Source organism: Rousettus aegyptiacus, unplaced genomic scaffold (assembly GCF_014176215.1).
Source record: "Rousettus aegyptiacus isolate mRouAeg1 unplaced genomic scaffold, mRouAeg1.p scaffold_m13_p_6, whole genome shotgun sequence".
In the NCBI taxonomy this organism is placed as follows: Eukaryota; Metazoa; Chordata; class Mammalia; order Chiroptera; family Pteropodidae; genus Rousettus; species Rousettus aegyptiacus.
The window spans coordinates 79,642,291-79,660,600 of record NW_023416309.1 but is presented as its reverse complement, the minus strand read 5'-3'; the positions used below and the strand labels follow the sequence as shown (position 1 = coordinate 79,660,600).

Genomic DNA, 18,310 nt, shown 5'->3' with positions numbered 1-18,310 from the left:
CACATAAACACTTCTTGGATTTTTCTAAGTTAGGGCTGGTGTGGAATTCTTTATTCCAGTCTTGTTCTAAGGTGGGCTCAAGAAGGCACTGTGTCTAGTCCCCACAACCTGTCTCAGTCCGCCTGGTTAGGGAAGGGATGCATTGTTTCCAGGGCAGTTACTTTCCTTAGCTCGACCCAGGAGGCAGTATCCAGTTTTATTTTAAAGGTGAGTGGTCTGAGAAACCAAACAATTTAAGCAATTTACTTCAATTAAGGTTAGGCAATTAGTAAGGAGGATTTAGAACTCAGGTGTCTTTAACATCCCAGTCCTTCCTCCCTCCAGGGACTGGGCCTAAGCCTCTAGGTCTCATGCCCTTGCAATGGGCGGCCACAGGGTCCAAATCCATTTTCACTACAGCGTCTGCAGAGATCCACCTGGAAGAACCTCTCTGCTCTGGGGTTATTCAGAAAGGAGACAATCTCTGGAATCAGTCATTTCCTCTCCTGAGGGGACCACACAGGGTTGAGGTGGGGTGCTGCCACCTGCTGCTCTGTCCAGCCCCATTCTGGACCTTTCAGAAGACAGTGTATGGGGGAGAGACACTGTCTTCCCAGCTTTAGTGGACATTCTTTTTCTAATGTCAAGTGCAGAAGATAGAGTTTAACTTTATGAGGGCAGGGAAGACTCCTATATAATAATTCAAGTGCCAGACCCCTGTTCGTTCCAGTGACCCTTGGTACTAAGGCCCCCTACCATTCTCAGGAGTCTCTGATCGGTCACTCTTTTTTGGGAATGTAGATCCCTCCTCAGGTTCCACAGGGACCCAAACTCAATCCTGAAGGCCACACCTTCCCACGCTCCCGCAATGCTGAAGCAAGGCCTGTAGCCCCCTTCATCCTCAGCAAAAGGCAAAATGCCAGCGGGTGAGGTTGCGCTCCAGCCCACCTGCCGTCAGGATGATGCCTTCGTTTCGGCCAGGCCTGACTGCCTCTCTACGCTTTCATGGGATGAGGGAGACAGCACAGGATCCTCTTCCGCTACCCGCCACCCCCAGTTTTACGAGGCGGACTACAAGCCCCATGATGCCGCGGGGCCGAGCTGTAACAAGCTCAGTCCCGGGCACCCAGGTCCCCCTCCTCTCTCTCCCGCATCTCCGCATTCCTCGCCCGCCGCTGGGGTTGAGGGCCGGGCTATGCGGCTTCACGGAGCAGGGGTCTGCGGGCGCGCGTCCCTGCGGTGGCGGCGGCGGCGTCCCCGAGGCCAGAGCCCGGTGCGCCCCCGCACCCGCTGCGGGCGCCTGCTCTCTCCGCGGAGCGCTGTCTTTGTGTGCGGGGGTGTGGAAGGCAAGTCGCGAGGCCGCGCCGCGCCGCTGAGTGCCCGCTCTCTCCCCGGGCGGGTGGGGGCCTCTCCGCGCCTCCCGCCGTCGCCGCCGCCTCGCGAGGACGCCCGCGTCCCGCGCCGCCCGCCCCGCGCCTGGCACGCCGCCCCCGCCCGCCGGCGCCGCTCGCACATGCCCGCGCCGCAGCCCTGCGAGCAGGCAGCGCCCGCCCCCCTGCCCCACGGCCCCCAGCCCCGGATCCGGCGCCGTGCCTCCTCCCGGGCCGGGCGCCGCGGCCCCGGCATGAGGAGCGGGCGATGATACCCGCCAACGCCTCCGCCAGGAAGGGGCCCGAGGGCAAGTATCCACTGCACTTCCTCGTGTGGCACAACCGCCACCGCGAGCTGGAGAAGGAGGTCTGCGCCGGCCAGGTAAGAGCGCCGTCGGGGCGCCGCGGGGACCCCACCGCGGGGCATGGGGAGAGGGCGCGGCGCGGGCTGTCCCGCCTCCCCGGCTAGTTTGCGGCGCTTCTTTGTTCGAACCGTGGCTTTTGTGCTTGTGGACCAGGAGAGGGTGATGGGGACGGCCCCCGCCCGCTCCCCTCCGGCCGGGACGGGCTACCCACATGTGTCCTGGACCCTCTAATATTGAGGTAGGGAACACTGTTCTTCTCCTCCCCTGGGGCAGTGAGGGCTGCGGGGGAGGGGCTGCCAGCTAGGTCTGTGTTCCATGTAGTGGGAGAATCGGCCCCACTCAGCCGAGCAGCGACACCTCCCGCGTGAGTGTGTGGAGGTGGGAAAGGCCTGCGTGGGGGGTTGCGGGGGGTGGTTCACAAGTCAAGGATCAGAGAATAGGCTGTGTAACACTCCCAGGCATCCTAGCCCCACCCAGTGCCCTCTGCTCTCACCATAAGTGCTTAGTCTGTTTACTCAGACTGGGCAGAGCCCCTGGATCCCTCAGACCCCAGAGCGGGCTCCGGAATGGGGAGTGGAGAGAGATCCTCCTGGGGAAGCCTTGGGGGCCTTGTCCAGGTGCTGAAAGGCGCTCTCCTGCCCTCTGGTGCTGGGTCCTGGCTTCTAGGCTCTGAGGAAGCTGGGGGTCACTGGCCACAGGAAAGGTTTGAAGTTCTTGACACACAGTGGACTCTGGTTCGGCCAGAGTCAGCCAGCTTTGGCTGGACAGTGGCCTCCAGGAAGATGGGGCGAGGTGGGGTCTTCTGACCATTCTTCAGGATCAAGGCTGGCACAGGTCACAAGTACTTCCCAACTCTGTCCTTGGCCCCCAGGCCACAAGTAGGCACTCCTGGCATCGATGACTCTCTCCAAGGTGGAAAGGCAGGACATAGAGATGGGCTCAGCCTGCTCTGAGTTGTCTCACCTTGAGGCCTGCAGACTTGGCCTGGGTCTGAGACCTGGGGGCCATGGGCTGGGAGCACTTTGTTCAGGAGTTGTCCCTTTGGGGAATATACCTTTTGAGGGCCACTTCCCGAGTCACAGGAATTCCAGTCTGAGCAACCATCTGCTTCCCAAGGGAAGAGTGAGGCAGAGAGCAGGATATCACCAGACAGCAAGTGAGGTGAGGGTCAGAATGTGTCCCTGAAGTCCACCACTGACCCCTCAGGCCAGCATAGCATTCAGCTCTACATAACAGTCCCAGGAAATGTTGGAGTGACCTTTAGGTCCAAACCTTTATGTTGATTGAGATGTCCACTTCCATCGTACCTCTGCTTACACAGGGATGTTCCATGTTGCCCCTTAGCTCATGTCTCTGTTTGTCCGTCATCAGGGAAGTAGTTTGCAGCCACAGAGGCCTGGTGAGGGAAGTGAGGTCAAAGTAGTAGTTCCTGGGAAACAAAGACTCCGTTCTGGTGATGCGTTGTGATCAGGGAAGCAAGTCTGATGTGCAGGGTTCTGAGACACAGACAGCCCTGTCTCTTCTGGCTATTCTCTACTTTCCTCCCCTGAGGGCAAAAGAAGACAAGCCTCTGATAGAGGTTACAGCTAGAGGGACTTAAGTCTGATCTGAAAGGAACTTCCTGATGGGATGGTTGAGGGATGATGAGTTGAATGATTGTTGGGCAGAGGGCTAGTGGCCAAATCTCCAGAATGCCTCAGTCTGCACTCCTTTGTTGGAGGGTGGGTGGTCTTTTTCTTGCAGATTGGAGAGAAGCAAAATGCCCTAGAAGAAAAGTCTTTCACCCAAACCTCTGATTGATAGTCCTCAGGTCAGCAGCCATCTTGCTGGGGTGAGGTCGAGGTGGGGAGCACTGACTCACTGAAGGTAGGGGTTGTGTAGGGTTGCTGCGTGTGTTCCTCTTCTTTTCTCTTTGGGCTGTTACAGAAACCAGGCATCAGATTCATTCCATCCCCACCCTCACTCCCCACCCCCTCCACCCTGGTGAGTTCGTGTCTACTTGAAATGGATACCACCTGCCCTTATCCAGGCCGAGGGGAATATAGGGCACTGGTTGAGGTTAACCGTTGTTCAATCACAAAGGAATCAGACCAGTCATCTCCTTCACTCTGGAGATGCTAAGAAGGGGAGTGCCAATCGGTCTGGGTGGGAGAGGTTCCTGGCTGTATCTTAGCTCCGGGACTGACCCAGAATGATACTTGGATCCAAGTGTGCTTTGCTCAGCCCCCAGGGCATCAGGTTCCCAGGGAGAGCTGAGGGTGCCCAATCCAGCCATTTCCTGCGGGGGATGGGCCTGCAGGAAGCCACTTAACATAATGAAACCTCCACAGACCCCTGCCATCCCAGCTGGGTGTCCCCAACTTCTGGTTCTCCTGGCGCCAACTGTCACAGAAAACAGCCAGGTTTTCCTCTAGCACACAGCAAGCAGCTGGGTTTCCCTATCTTCACTTGGTGTAGCTGCCTATTCTTTACCAAGAAAGCCCTACAGAGGCCCGCCTCTGGACATGCGTGGCAATGCTGGCTCCCTGAGGAAGGGCATGGCATGAGGCTTCAGAGCAGGTTCATGAGCTTTGCTTAGCCACACCCTTCCTCCAGCTCATTTGGGGGCTGGAAGCAGGGAGTAGCAGGGAGATGGGAGGTGCTCAGTGGGCATTTTTGTTTTTGGTTTTTGTTTTAGTGAAGGGAAGGGTCCATGACCACCCCTAGCTAGCACCCAGCAGTATAATAATTGCTGGGTACCCTGCTTCCTGCCATTCACATCCCCTGCCAGGTTGGGAAGGGACCAAGGTTGTAGGCCACTGGGTGCACCAGTTCCCCCTTGGCTGGCGAGGCCTCCGAGGTTGGTTCTGGAGTCACCAGTGCCTGGTATTCCCTGGGGATGGGAGGTGGAGTTTAGATTGTATAGCTCTCTGTGGGAGGGCCGAGAAGAGCAGGAGGGGGTCAGATGTGGTCCCAAGGAAACATTTTCTTTCTTCCTGGGGCTGCTTCCACCATGGCCCTTCTTTCTTCTTTCCCTAGTTCATCCTTCTGACCTAGAGGCAGGAGAAATAGGATTGTGGGGCCCCTGGATGCTTAGGCAGAGGCTGCCTCATCCAAGGTACCTGTGCTAGCCAAGAGCATCTGTGATCTCCCCTCCCCTTAAAGTGGGCAGTTCCGGTTGTGGGCCATCACCACAGCTGGTGAGTTGGGAAGCTTAGGGGAAAGAGCCACAAACCCCGGAAACCAAAAATCAATGTGTCTAGGATGAGGGGAGGGGTTGTATGGGACAGAATGGAGGGGGCAGGGTAGAGGGAGAGTTAACAGGTACCACCTCCACCTGTTTAGCTTGAGGAAGCATCCTGCCTCCCTCCCTCTTGAGCAACTCAGGCATAACTGTCCCTACACGTCATGGTAAAGTGGGAGAGCTTAGAAGCAATACTACACCAAACTCTCTGTCTGTCCTCCCTAGGGGCTGGATAAGGAAGGGGGCAGGAAAAGGAGAGAAAGGCTGAGCAGGCAAGACCCCACACTCTGAGCCCCTCGCCCTTCTTCTCCAGCATCTATGTTTAGTCTATAAATTTGGTGTGTCCTTGTAAGATTGCACCTAGCAAAGGGGTTCTGCTAATGCTAAACAAGTTGTTTGAAAAATACCCTGCTAGTGCATGTGGGTGCAAAGGGTGTATATGTACAAATATACTGGCAATAAATGTGTGTTACACATGAGTAGAGACACCTGCAGAGCCAGAGGGCAGCTGGGCACGAATGTGCTTGCATACTTCCAGTGCAAATGCACTATGAGTGTGGAGGCAGGAGCATGAGTGTATATTCTTATGGTAATAGTACACATGTGTGTGTGAGTGTGCACAGGTGTGTGCTTGAATGAAAGCGGGGAGCTGTCTGTCCAAGGAGCCCTGGCTCCTAAGCTGGAAAGACCCCTGCTTTTGACTCTAGCTGAGGCCTGCTGGGGTGCAGTTTCCGTTCTCTTGATGGGAAGGGCTGGGTGTTAGGTTTCACGGGAAACCTTTTAATTCCAGCAATTAAATAGCTGCAGGCCTTTGCTAAGGAAATTAATGAATTCTCCCACCTGGGCCCAGGGCACGGTGCCACTTCTATTGCAGGCCCTGCTTTCAACAGGTCAGGGGAGCTTCCTTGGGGCTTGGCTGGGTTATGCAGGATGCATGTTGGCCCTGGAAAACAGTGGTGCCTTAGGGACCCTGAGGAGGGTAGTGGGGAGAGCCTCTGAGGAGTGGGGGTGGGAGGCACACCTCTGCCCCACAGGCAGTGCCAGTTTCTCTCTGGAGCCTGGAGCTGAGGTACCTGAGCGGGTGGGAGGCAGGCAGCATCTGGAGCCCTGGGGCCGGGCAGGGTGCCCTGCCAGCTCCCTGGGGCCTTATTAGCAGCAGCAGCAGACCACGTGGGGCAGGGCCAGTGGGAGGCATGGATAGCTCAGCTGCAACCCCATGGGAAGGCCTCCTCCTAACTGCCCAGCCAGCTCAGAAACTGTAGGTCCTTCACCACTCCCACCCCCTGGCTCAGGACCCCACCCAGCTTGGGACCGAGGCGCCCAGCCCAACCCATTACAGGCAAAGAGGAAATAGTGCCTCCCTCTGTGGAGAGCTGGCCTGGAGGAGCAGCAGGAGGGCCGCTCACATCTCTCAGCCACAGGGGCCAGGCGCAGTTTGCTTTGAAGCTCCTGGAATATTTAAAAATGAAGAAATGTGAACACAGGATTATAAAAATTATATAAATAATTTAAGTTATTATTTTTTTGATAAAGGAGTTCATACTCATGTTTTAAAATATTTAACTCTTGCTAGAAGGCTGATAATGAAAGGCAGCCGTCCTCACTCCACCTCTCCCCACCTCTCTATCTCATTCCCCAGAGGTGACCACTTTGAACTTTTTAGGCTGTTCTGTTATTTACCTCCATAATTATAAACAATATACTTCTACGACTATTTTTGGCTTATCAGTTTTACACTTTATTGCCTTTCCCCATTGCCCCTTAAATATAGTCATCTACACATTTGTTTAACACATATTTATTAAGCACAAGTTATATGCCAAGAACTGTCTAGGGACAGGGGTATAGCATTGAACAAAATAGAGAGGGACCCTCCCCTTGTGGGACTTACAGTCTAGGTAAGGGAGACAATGAAAAAACAAACAAGCAATTTAATGTTGGAAGAGAACTGAAGCAGGATAAGGAGCAATCAATAAATAGCACTTGTCATTTAAGGTAGGTTGTCAAGGCAGGCCTTTCTAAGGAGGTGACATTTGAGACATTTGAGCAGCGACCTGAGTGAAGTGAGGGAGAAAGCTTTGCGGCTATCTAGGGTATTCAGGAGAAGATGACTACAGGGAAGGCCGGTGTGCAGGGGCGGACCTTGGAGGGGAGGTGGGAGAGCACATGAGTTCAAGGAGATGTCCAGGGCTCATGTATGGGAAGCTGTGGGAAGGTCTTAAGCTAAAGGGTGTTGGAGCCTGAAGACCATTTCAAAGGATCGCGGTAGCTGTGATGGGCCATGTAGAGAATAGACCTGAGGAACCAGACAAGGAGTGAAGAGGTCAGGGAGGAGGCAACTAGACCACCAGGTGAGAGATCAGGTGCTTACGACAGGATGGAAGCCTGAGGTGATGAAACTGAGAAGACTCTGGATCTGTTTTGAAGGTAGAGCCTATAAGGTCAGGTTTTGCTGATGGATTAGATATGGAAGGTGAGAAAAAAGGAAGAGATAAACACAATTTCAAAGTTGTTTTTCTCTCTCTCTCTCTCTCTTTTTGTTTACCTGAAAAGGGAGTGAATTGAGGTGTTTTTTATGTGTGTGATGGTAGAACTGGGGCAAGTGCAGCTGTCCAGGAGTAGCTGGAATGAAGGAAGCAAGGGAAAGAAGAGAAGTTATGGGAGGTCAGGATGTCCTACTCTGTTGCATGAATACAATTATCTTTTCATATTTTTCTGAGGATGTAAATTACTGTTTTCTTCCAAAATATTTTCGTCTGTTTCCTACATTGACAGTGTTTCCTCTGGGTATTTAGCATCCATGTACATGTTTTGTTTCCTTTCATGTTGGTGGCTTTCCTCAAATGTCCAGTTACCCATGGCCGTTGGGGCATATTTAAGAATGAGGCTGTGGTACTCGCTGATGCATGGGTGCTACTGTCAGATAACTGGGTGGCAAGCTGGCCTGCTTACTGCAGGATTCTCCAATGTCTGTAACCAGAGGTCTTTGGTGCCTCCAGTTTCTCCAAGGAAGAATTCACCAATCTCCTGCTAGGGGTAGGATGGAGCAGTGGTGTATAGTCTGGCTGCCAATGGGTCAGGACCAAAGGCAGGGGAGAGACTTGGTTTTCACTGCTTACCTGTTTTCAGCCCCATAATCTCATCCTCAGGCCAATGTCCCTGAGTCCAGTGCATCTCAAGCTCAGTTTCTACAGAGAATAAACCCGTGGCATCCTATGGAGGGGAAGAGGGGCACTCCCAGCTTTACAAGATCGGGTAGTGGGGACAGAGGTTCTGAATTTGAACCAGTGCTCTGTATTCAGCTTTGAGTCTCACTCTCACCTCCGGTGTTTCCATTGCCTGCATGTTCTGTACCTTTCAAGGGTGCTAGGGGGTGATCTGGCTTGCTGCTATTCACTGCTATTCACTGGGGTTCCCGTCTGTGAGTGCTTATGAATGCCCTCTGCTGCTCTAAGTCAATGACGCCCCAGCCACTTTCTATGTTCTAAAGATGTGCTGAAATTTCTCATCTATTGACATCTCTTTATTCTTGTAAGTTTTAAATATTTTATTGACATACTTACTCACAAATTTATTAGTTTGGGGCACTCTTTGTATAGATCTAAGTTTTCATCTGTTATAATTTCTCTTCTACCTGAATAACTTTCTTTAACATTTTCTGAACATTTTCTGGTGATAAATTCTCTTAGCTTTTGTTTGTTCACAAAACTCTTTTATGTCTCCGTTATTTTTGAAAGATACTTTTCACAGGATATAAAATTCTAGTTTGACATTTTTTCCCCCAGCACTTTAAAGATGTCATTCTATCGTCTTCTAGCTTGCATGTTTTCTGATGATAAGTATGTAGTATATCCTATATTCGTTCTTCTGTATATAGCGTGTCTCATTTCTTAAAAAGCTTTTAAGATTTTTTTTTTTTAATCACTAGTTTTCAGCATTTGATTTTGATGGGCCTTGGTGTAGTTTTCTTGATGTTTCTCTTGCCTGGACTTCATTGAGTTTCTTCTTTCTGTGGATATATCATTGTATTAGTTGTTGTAACAAATTACCATAGGCTGGGTGTGGTAAAACAACAAAAATTTATCCTTTCATCATTTTGGAGGTTGGAAGCCCACACTCAAGGTGTCAGCCCCACTGCCTTCAAAGGCTCTAAGGGAGAATCCTTCTTCACCTCTTCAAGCTTCTGGTGGCTCCAAACATACCTTAGCTTGTGGTTGTATAACTTCAGTCTCTGCCTCCATTGCCACACAGACTTTCTCCTCTCTGTGTATCATACCTTTCTGTGTCTTATAAAGACAAGTATTGGATTTAGGGGCCACCTAGATAATCCAGGCTAATTTCATTTTGAGATCCTTAACTTAATTACATCTCTAAAGACCTTTTTCTGAATAAGGTCACATTTATAGGCTCTGGGGGTTAGGACACAGACATATATTTGATGGGGGTACCACCATTCAACCCACTACAGTAGGTTTTTAAAAAATCAAATTTGGAAAAGTTTTGGCTATTATTTCTTTAAATTTGCCTTATTTACCCCATTTTTTTTTTTAACCTATCCTCTGGAACTCCAATTACTCTTACGTTAGAACCTTGTAGCATTTCACAGATTGCTGAGGCTCTTTGCATGTTTTCCAATATTTTTTTTTTCCTCCTTTGTGCTTCAGTTTGTATAGTTCTATTGCTGTGTCTTCAAGTTCACTGATTTTTAAAAATTCTGTAATGTCTAATCTGTTAATTTTACTCAGCGGATTTTTCATTTCAGATATTATACTTGCTATCTCCTATTTCTTTCCCCATAAATGTTATGTTCATGTTTTTCTTTAAACTCTTGAACATATTAAGCCATTCATCATCTTTATTATTTTTGAATTTGTTTCTATTACTTGATTTTTCTCCAAATTATGGATCATATTTTTCTTTTTCTTTGCATGTCTAGTAATTTTTAACTGGATGTTGGACATGGTCAATGTTGTGATGTTATGCATTTGAATTTTACTGTCTTTCTTTAAAGAGCGTTAGGATTTATTCTGGCAGACCAAGTTACTTGCAAATCAGTTCAATCCTTTTGAGCTTATTTTAAATTTTTATTAGATTGGGTCTAGGTGAGCCTTTTCACTAGAGATGGTTTAGCCTTGCTACTAAGGCATAACCCTTCTTGGGTCTCTATTGAATACCCTCCCTGGGTAAATATCAAGTACTCTTCACTGTAGTAGGTTGGAGCTTGAATGTCACCTTGCCCTGGGTGAGCTCTAAGAATTTAGCAACTTATTGCTCCTTTTCTGCCTGGTCGTGTTGAGTTTCACTCTACACATATGAAGTCTAGTATTTACCAAAGACCCAAAGGGACCCCATGAAGATTTCTGGAGTTCTTTTGTTGCATAGCTCATTCCTTTCTAGAACTCTTCCCTGCAACTTCTAGCTACATTAGCCTCCCTGAACTCTTGTCTCTGTTTCCTCAACTCCTGAATGAGACTACTATGTTCTGCTGGGGATTCTCCCTTTGAATTTCAGTCTTGAATTCCAGGCAATCTTAGGATATTGTTTGTTTCTCTTATTTCAGGGGTCACAGCCCTGGACTACTTGTTTAATATCCAAAAACAATTATTTTATATATTTTGAAGCAGTAGTTTTCTCCATTTATAGTTGAAGGGTAATTTAGCTATCTCATCATGATTGGAGTAGAAACCTTTTACTGGCATTTAATCAATTTTGGGAAGGAGAGGAGGAGTTACATGCATGTGATCAGTTCACTGTATTTAACTAGAAGTCTTAGATTCCAGAAACATATTTAAATATTTATATTTAACAAACATATGCTTTTATCACCCAACAGAAACTCATACTGTGTAATCATGCTATTTGCAAAACAGTAATAGGATTTATAAAAATGTTAATACATAGTGTTCCACAGGCACAGGACATGGGTTCAAAGTTGTATGAGGAACATATTCTTTCATTTCTATTGATGTATTACTGCAATTGTCTGCTAACCTTCACTCAGTGATAATGTCAATGATCTAAATTGCTGACCCTTCCTGAAGTTGTGATCTTGGGCCGCTAGGATAAATCCTGTCTCAGGTGCCCTCCTTGACCGGAAGCCTTTCTAGATCATTCTGCAGCCCCAGGCTTACTCTTCGCAGGCAGCACACTGGAGCAGTGAACCTAGTGAGGGGACCTAGGTGCACAGGAAAGGAGGAATGCCCTCCCTTTCTCAGAATTACTTCCTGATTTGTCCTGCAGGCCCCTCTTCACTCACCTGACCGCAGCTCATTGTGTCCATTTTTTCCATCGCCTTGTGAGATGGGCAAAGCAGGGTAGCCAGTTGGTTGCTGCCTGCTTGGAGGCTGTTGAGCTCAGATGGGCTGCCTCAGAAGTGACCGAGGCTATTTCTTCACCTCTTTCTCCAGGTGGACATCGAGCAGCTGGATCCTCGTGGGCGGACTCCTCTACACCTGGCCACTACGCTGGGGCACCTTGAGTGTGCCCGTGTACTCCTGGCGCATGGTGCAGATGTGGGCAGGGAGAATCGCAGTGGCTGGACAGGTAGGCACCCCTGCTTACTCCAGCCCTACTGCCAGAGTTTCCCCGGCATCAGATCCTCACCTGCCTTGTGACATTTCCTCCCCCTCGGCCAGTGCTTCAAGAGGCTGTGAGTACCCGAGACCTGGAGCTAGTGCAGCTGGTGCTGCGGTACCGGGACTACCAGAGGGTGGTGAAGCGTTTGGCAGGCATCCCCATGCTCCTGGAGAAGCTGCGCAAGGTGAGGACCAGCCTCTCAGTCTCCCCATCTTAGCCCTGAACCGTGTCTGTGGCAAAGACTTAGCCACTCTCCTTATTGTCCTCCAGGCCCAGGACTTCTACGTGGAGATGAAATGGGAATTCACTAGCTGGGGTAAGAGGGGCTGATGGGGGCCTCTCTGGGCACTCTCCCACCTCTGGGCTTTTGTACTTGCTGCTCCCTTGCCTGGAGCACTCTGCTCATAGCTCTTTCTGTGGCTCCTCTTCTTTTAGTTCTCCGCTCAGTGCCTGCTCCACAGCTAGGCCTTTCTACACTGTCTCAGACACTATCTCAGACACTGTCTCAATTCCATTATTGTTATTTCCTTTACTTTGTAATGATTTGCTCATTTGTTTGTTACCTGTCACAATGCTTCAAGAAGGCAAGGGTCCTGTCTCGTTCACTGTTGCAATCACCAGTGACTAGAATAGTGCCTGGTACATGGTACGTGTTTAATAAATATTTGTTGGAATATTCATTAATATTTGTTGGATGAAAGATTGAATGAACAAATTAACAAATGGTAGATACTAGGGACTTGGTGATAGCTGAGACACACCTGTCCCTGACCCCAGATTGCTCATATCTGAGTTACTGTAGTCTATGTTTGTGTGGGAGTCACTGGGGGAGGGGCTTCTCTCACACCAGTTCCCTTACCCTTTCCCGGACACACCCCTGACCCCCATGCCCTGAGGTAGCCCATATTGGGTGGTCCAGGCAAATTGAAGCCACCTCTGACCTTTGCTTCTACCTAGTGCCCCTAGTATCCAAGATCTGCCCTAGTGACACCTACAAAGTGTGGAAGAGTGGGCAGAACCTTCGGGTAGACACCACACTCCTGGGCTTTGACCACATGACGTGGCAGCGAGGGAACCGTAGCTTCGTCTTCAGGGGCCAAGGTCAGGCAGGCGGGAAGTGGGGCAGGGCGGGAGGCTGGAGACAGCTCCATGTCACCCCTGACCCCCCTGTGCTATTCCGTGGCTGGCAGATACAAGTGCCGTGGTCATGGAGATTGACCATGACCGCCGGGTGGTGTACACGGAGACTCTGGCGCTGGCCGGGCAGGACCGCGAGCTCCTGCTGGCTGCTTCCCAGCCAACCGAGGAGCAGGTGCTGAGCCGGCTCACCGCACCCGTCGTCACCACACAGCTTGACACCAAGAACATCTCCTTTGAGAGGTGAGTGAGCATGACCTTGATAGCTTGGAGCCAGCCTGGTGAGGTGCCCCCTCACCTGGACTACTCTGCTTCCCCAGGAACAAGACTGGCATCCTAGGCTGGCGCAGTGAGAAGACTGAGATGGTGAATGGGTACGAAGCCAAGGTGAGGCCCCAGCTCCTGGGTGCCAGACCCCACCACAATCTTGCCTACAGTGAGTGGGGCAGGGGATTTCTGACCACCCTGTCTCAGCCTTGGAGGTACAGAGGCTATGCGGCATGGAGGGAAGGGCTCTAGACTAAGAGGCAACTGATGAGGAAGGCCAGAATATATTGAGCTCTTACTATATTCATGTTCAAGGCACTGTTCTGACATTTTATATGTACATATGTATGTATGTATGTATGTCACACACACATACGCATGCATGCTCATTTAATCCTAGCAACAACCCTTTTGGGTAGGGCTATTATTATTCCCATTTTACAGATGTTCATTGAGCTCTTTGCAACGGTATCCCATTTAATCTTCACAACACCTCTATGAAGTAGGATATCAGCCCATTTTATGATGAGGAAATGGAAGCTTGTTGTAGTTAAATAACATGTACAGGGTCACACAACCATGTCGGCTAAGGTTCAGACCCTAGCTGCCTGACTCCAAAGCCAGGCCTATACTGTCAGTTACTCTGGGACTCCCACATCACTCATGTGGGACCACATGGTGCTGCCGCTAATGAAGGTACTAACAGATACTGCAGGGTTCTGTATTGTTTCTTTCTGGAAGCCTTCCTTGGTTCTGTAGGCTGGGTCAAAGTATTTGCTTTTTGTTTCCACGGCTCTGTGCTCCCCACACCAGAGCACGTAGCACACTGTGTTATAACTGTCCATTTTCTTGTCTCTTCAACTAGATTGTGAGCCTCGGTTGGGCAGGGATTGTGTCTAACTGTATTTGTTCAGCACCATATTCCTGATGCCTGCCTCAGGGCCTGGCACATAAAGGTTCCTCACAAAGTATTTGTTGAATGAATGAAAAAAAAAGCCCTGAGATAGGAGAGTGCTTACCCAAAGGCCTGGAGATTGGAGCAAACAGCTCTCGCTCCCCACCCAACCACCTTTCCTTGCAGAAAGTGTTCAGAATGCTGTTGGGGGTTTCGGAGTTGTCTTTAAGCTCTTTCCTCATCTTTCCCCAGGTATATGGGGCATCCAACGTGGAACTCATTACCCGGACACGGACAGAGCATCTTTCAGAACAGCACAAGGGCAAGGTCAAAGGTAATGAGGTAGAGGCATATCACGGGAGGTGGGAGGAACCAGCTTCCACTTGAGCACCTACATCAGTATTCCCTCTGACATCCTAGCAAAAGCCAGGGTAGTTGTTTCAGGCAAATAGGTTTCAATTCAAGTGCCAAATCTTAATGATTGGTAGTGGCTGCTTAGAGCGCTGCTAAGATGATTCTAAAGCATTTGGGCTCAATGGGACAGAATTGATTTACATTATACAATGTTTGCATTGGATTTGGGAAGGGAGAGAAATGTCATGCATGCTATTTATTGGCCATTCTAGTCTAGTGGGACGTATACTCTTGGCGGAGAAAGTCAGGGGGCCCTGACAGTCCTGTATCTGTTGATACCGCACCTGACTCTCTTGGCATCAGTTAGTCTGTCTAAGTGGAGAGACAGTTCCTACCTCAGAGGAGAACAAATGAAGTCATTAATATAGAAGTGCCTGAAGCAAAACATACACATTCCCATGCATACCCCAAAACTGCTCACTAAAGGCAGGTATTTTTTTGTCCAGTGTCACCAACCTGGAGACTGACACTTTTGGAAGTTTACCCGGAGCCCTAGGCCTACTTTTATTTCAGATGTGCCTATAGTGGTCCTGGCCCTGCCCTTTGGACTCCTCAGTCACTTTCAGCTGAAGGTGCCTGGATGTGTGGTGTGGATAAGCAATCTCCTCTTCCCTCAGGAACCAGCTTCCTCCCTAGGTCTTGGGTGCGGTCACTTCTGAGGGCTTCTGTGTCCTCTGAGATGCCACATTTCTTGTAGGCTGTAAGACACCTCTGCAGTCCTTCCTGGGAATTGCTGAGCAGCATGGGGGCCCTCAAAATGGGGTGAGTGTGTGCTATGGGTATCCTGGGTGGAAGGGTGTGAATGTGGCTCAGGAGGAGGCCTGGGAGGCATCCTGCTTAGCATGGCCTGTGTGGACCTCTTTTCCACAATGCCCAAGGCCATGTCAGCTCCACATTGGTAGCGGGGACAGCTTCAGGGCTTGTAATAAAATGTCTGGCCTGGAACAAGGGACAGAGAAGGGTTCATGGGTCTCTCCTGGTATGGTACAGACCCTGATTACTCAGACTCTGAGCCAAGCCAACCCCACTGCCATCACTGCAGAAGAGTACTTCAATCCCAACTTTGAGCTTGGCAACCGTGACATGGGCCGCCCCATGGAACTGACCACCAAGACACAGAAGTGAGGCCCCCTGCTGGTGCTGGGGAGGGATGGGCAGGGCAGAGCTGGGCAGGGGCTCCAGAAGATGCTGGGAGGCCATGGCTTCTACAATGTCCCTCACCCCTTGGGATCCGGGGGGAGCAGGTTCAAGGCCAAGCTGTGGCTGTGTGAGGAGCATCCCCTGTCCCTGTGTGAGCAGGTGGCCCCCATCATTGACCTCATGGCTGTCAGCAATGCACTTTTTGCCAAGCTCCGGGATTTCATTACCCTGCGCCTGCCTCCTGGCTTCCCTGTCAAGATTGGTGAGACCTCCACCCCCATTTCCTCTCAGCAGCTGTTAGGGGTATGGGGCTTAGATGAGGCAAAGAGTTGGGGGGGTGCTAAGGTGTGAGGGGGCGGGTGGTGGTGCCTGATGGTTTCTTAATCTTCAGAAATCCCGATCTTCCACATCCTCAACGCCCGTATCACCTTCGGGAACCTCAACGGCTGCGACGAGCCGGTGCCACTGGTGCGAGGCAGCCCCGGCAGCGAGACCCCTTCCCCGGGCAGCGACTCCTCTAGTGTCAGCAGCTCCAGTTCCACAAGTGAGCTCTGTCCTCCTCTGAGCCCTCCTTCCATTTACTCTCTCCATCCCCACCCGCCGGTGCTCACTGCCCCTTCCTGGGGAGCCAGTCTGACTCCAGCCTGCCTTCAGCCTCGTGCCGCGGTTGCGAGATCTCCCCAGCCTTGTTTGAGGCCCCTCGTGGCTACAGCGTGCTGGGAGGCCAGCGGGAGTCGGCGACCCGCGACGATGATGACGACCTGCTGCAGTTCGCCATCCAGCAGAGCCTGCTTGAGGCGGGCAGTGAGTATGACCAGGTGTGTCCCCGCGGCTATGCCAGGCAACCAGTCGGCTGCACCACCATAGCCAACTGGCCCACGCCCCCTCCCTCCAGGTCACCATCTGGGAGGCACTAACCAACAGCAAGCCCGGCACTTACCCCATGTCCTACGAGGGGCACCGACAAGCCAGGTCAGTACCTGCCAGGATTTGGAGACACCTGTCCCTCCACCCCGCATGTACAGAGTACCCCAGTACCCTGTCATAGTAGATGAGGACACTGCCAGCTGAGGAGTCCCTCTTGGTCCAGAGAAACCGTGATACCCTCGCTTGGGACCCTACGGGTATCAAGATGACTTGTATCACCACCCTTTCCTGATACTGGGGTAGATGAACAGTACTCTAAAAAAGGCCCAGGAGGAGGAACCAGGCCTTGTGGCAGCTAGACCCTCACCAAAGAGAATGTAGGGGCCAGGGTTCTAGAATATGCCCACATGCCCTGGGCACCCCTCCACTGGGAAGATGAGCTTGTAGGGGTTAGGATCTGCCACAATTGGATAGGATCCGAGGAGATAAAGTGGCACTCCTCACTTCCACTGGAGGTATCCTGGGGGGCCTCCATGCTGGCTCCTGGCTGTGCTCTCCTGGCTGTGCTCACCTGGCAGGTGCGCCCAGAGCCCTGGACGTGTCTTCTCCACCCCCAGGAGTACCCCACCCACGCCGCAACGCCAGCCTGCGCCTCGTGCCGCGGTTCCCAGCCCTCGGCCTAGCCCCGGCCCGGGCCCCAGCGGCCGGGTGTTCCGGACCTACGACGAGCAGCTGCGGCTGGCCATGGAGCTATCGGCGCAGGAGCAGGAGGAGCGGCGGAGGCGCGTGCGCCAGGAGGAGGAGGAGCTGGAGCGCATCCTACAGCTCTCACTAACAGAGCAGTAGCGCCACTGCAAGCCCTCGGCCACACCACGTGTGACCTGCCAGGAGCGAGACACTCTCTGGCCCCGTATGCCTGCCCAGATGTGGCTAGAGGCCGGAGCCACCGCCACAGGGGCGTAGTGAAGCCCTAAGCACAGGACCGGGAGGGGTTTGGCATGGCCACAGAGTACCATTCTGGGCCAGGGTCCTGGAGGCAGCTGGCATGGCCGGGTCTCCTTGCTTTGCTGTGTCCTGACCCCACCCCTCTCCCCTGGGCTCAGGCCTGTCCAAGGGCAGAGCCAGGCAGTCCTGAGCCGGAGAGGGGTCCTTAGAGGAGCAGTGTCCCCATCCTTGCTCCTCTGGCGCCAGCCCTACTTTCCGCTCACAGACCCCACTCCGGGACACTGCCCTTGAAGCCTTTGCATCTCCGCTCTTCGTCCCTGGGGGTGGAGGAGGCGGGGGACAGCTGAGCTCCCCCCGTGCTGTGTTGCTGCTTTGTTCCAGACACAAACCAGCACGGCAAGGGCCCAGCCCCTCCCCCACCCCAGCATTTCAGCGTCAAGTGCACTTAGCGGGGTGCCTGGCTCCCCCAGCCCCCCACACCCCTCCCAGGTCTCAGGGTGGTCCCAGCTTCAATTTTGGCGGCCAAAGGTTGGAATCCCCTTCCTCAAGACATATTTCTGTGATCAGGGAGGGTGCCCAAGGTGCGCCCCCCCCACACACACACCCACCTGGGCAAGGCTTGACTCCCTCATGCTGTCTTGGCAAATGGGGGGGCATATTGGGCTGGGGGAAAACACTAGACCCTATACTAGACTGGACAGAGAGGGGTCGCCCAGGGCCCTGGTACCACCACCACCCCTTCCCACCAGCTGCTGCTAGCCCTCTGTGGTTGTGTGTCCCACTGCGCCCACCAGGGGCTGACTAAAACCCTTCATCCAATGGTGCTAACCCCCGGCTCTCCCCTGCCCCACCCGACCCACCCAGAGAAGCACAGACCCTGTCAGGGGCAGGGGCCCACTGCAAACCTTTGTCTGGGTTCTCTCATACTGGCTTTCCTGGCTCAGCCAGGAAGGTTCAGAGGGGACACAAAAGGGATGGAAGAACAAAGAGAAACTGTTCCTCTCACCCCCTCCCTGATGCCAGGGGCACCAGACTGATTCTGAGGCACAAATTAAAGAGGCTTCAAACCCAAGCCTTTTCCTACCTGCCTTTACTCGGGAAGAATGCCCGCCTGAGGTCTGGAGGGTCCTTC

General features: G+C 52.0%; 1 protein-coding gene across 3 annotated transcripts; it reads left to right on the top strand.

Moving 5' to 3' along the window:
• Positions 1–1,115: 1,115 nt before the first annotated feature.
• On the top strand, positions 1,116–18,250 carry ANKRD13B (ankyrin repeat domain 13B). Of its 3 annotated transcripts, none has more exons than XM_016138995.2 (15): positions 1,116–1,731; positions 11,345–11,480; positions 11,573–11,697; positions 11,784–11,829; positions 12,471–12,614; positions 12,704–12,893; positions 12,971–13,037; positions 14,065–14,146; positions 14,924–14,988; positions 15,217–15,347; positions 15,471–15,628; positions 15,758–15,910; positions 16,021–16,184; positions 16,262–16,338; positions 16,851–18,250. In XM_016138995.2, exons 1-15 carry the CDS (start codon positions 1,618–1,620, stop codon positions 17,077–17,079), a joined length of 1,881 nt encoding a protein of 626 aa, XP_015994481.1. In that variant the 5' UTR covers positions 1,116–1,617; the 3' UTR covers positions 17,080–18,250. The 3 variants fall into 3 exon arrangements, with proteins under 3 accessions (XP_015994481.1, XP_036078524.1, XP_036078523.1); XM_036222631.1 differs by having other exon boundaries at positions 1,593–1,731; positions 16,021–16,170; positions 16,851–17,048; XM_036222630.1 differs by lacking the exon at positions 16,851–18,250 and having other exon boundaries at positions 1,593–1,731; positions 16,021–16,170; positions 16,262–16,832.
• The last annotated feature ends 60 nt before the right edge of the window (positions 18,251–18,310 follow it).

Coding starts and splice junctions, on each gene's coding strand:
- ANKRD13B (XM_016138995.2), top strand. CDS start 1,618: ATGATACCCGCCAACGCCTCCGCCAGGAAGGGGCCCGAGGGCAAGTAT. Junction 11,830..12,470: donor ATGGGAATTCACTAGCTGGG/GTAAGAGGGGCT, acceptor GCTTCTACCTAG/TGCCCCTAGTATCCAAGATC. Junction 13,038..14,064: donor TGAATGGGTACGAAGCCAAG/GTGAGGCCCCAG, acceptor ATCTTTCCCCAG/GTATATGGGGCATCCAACGT.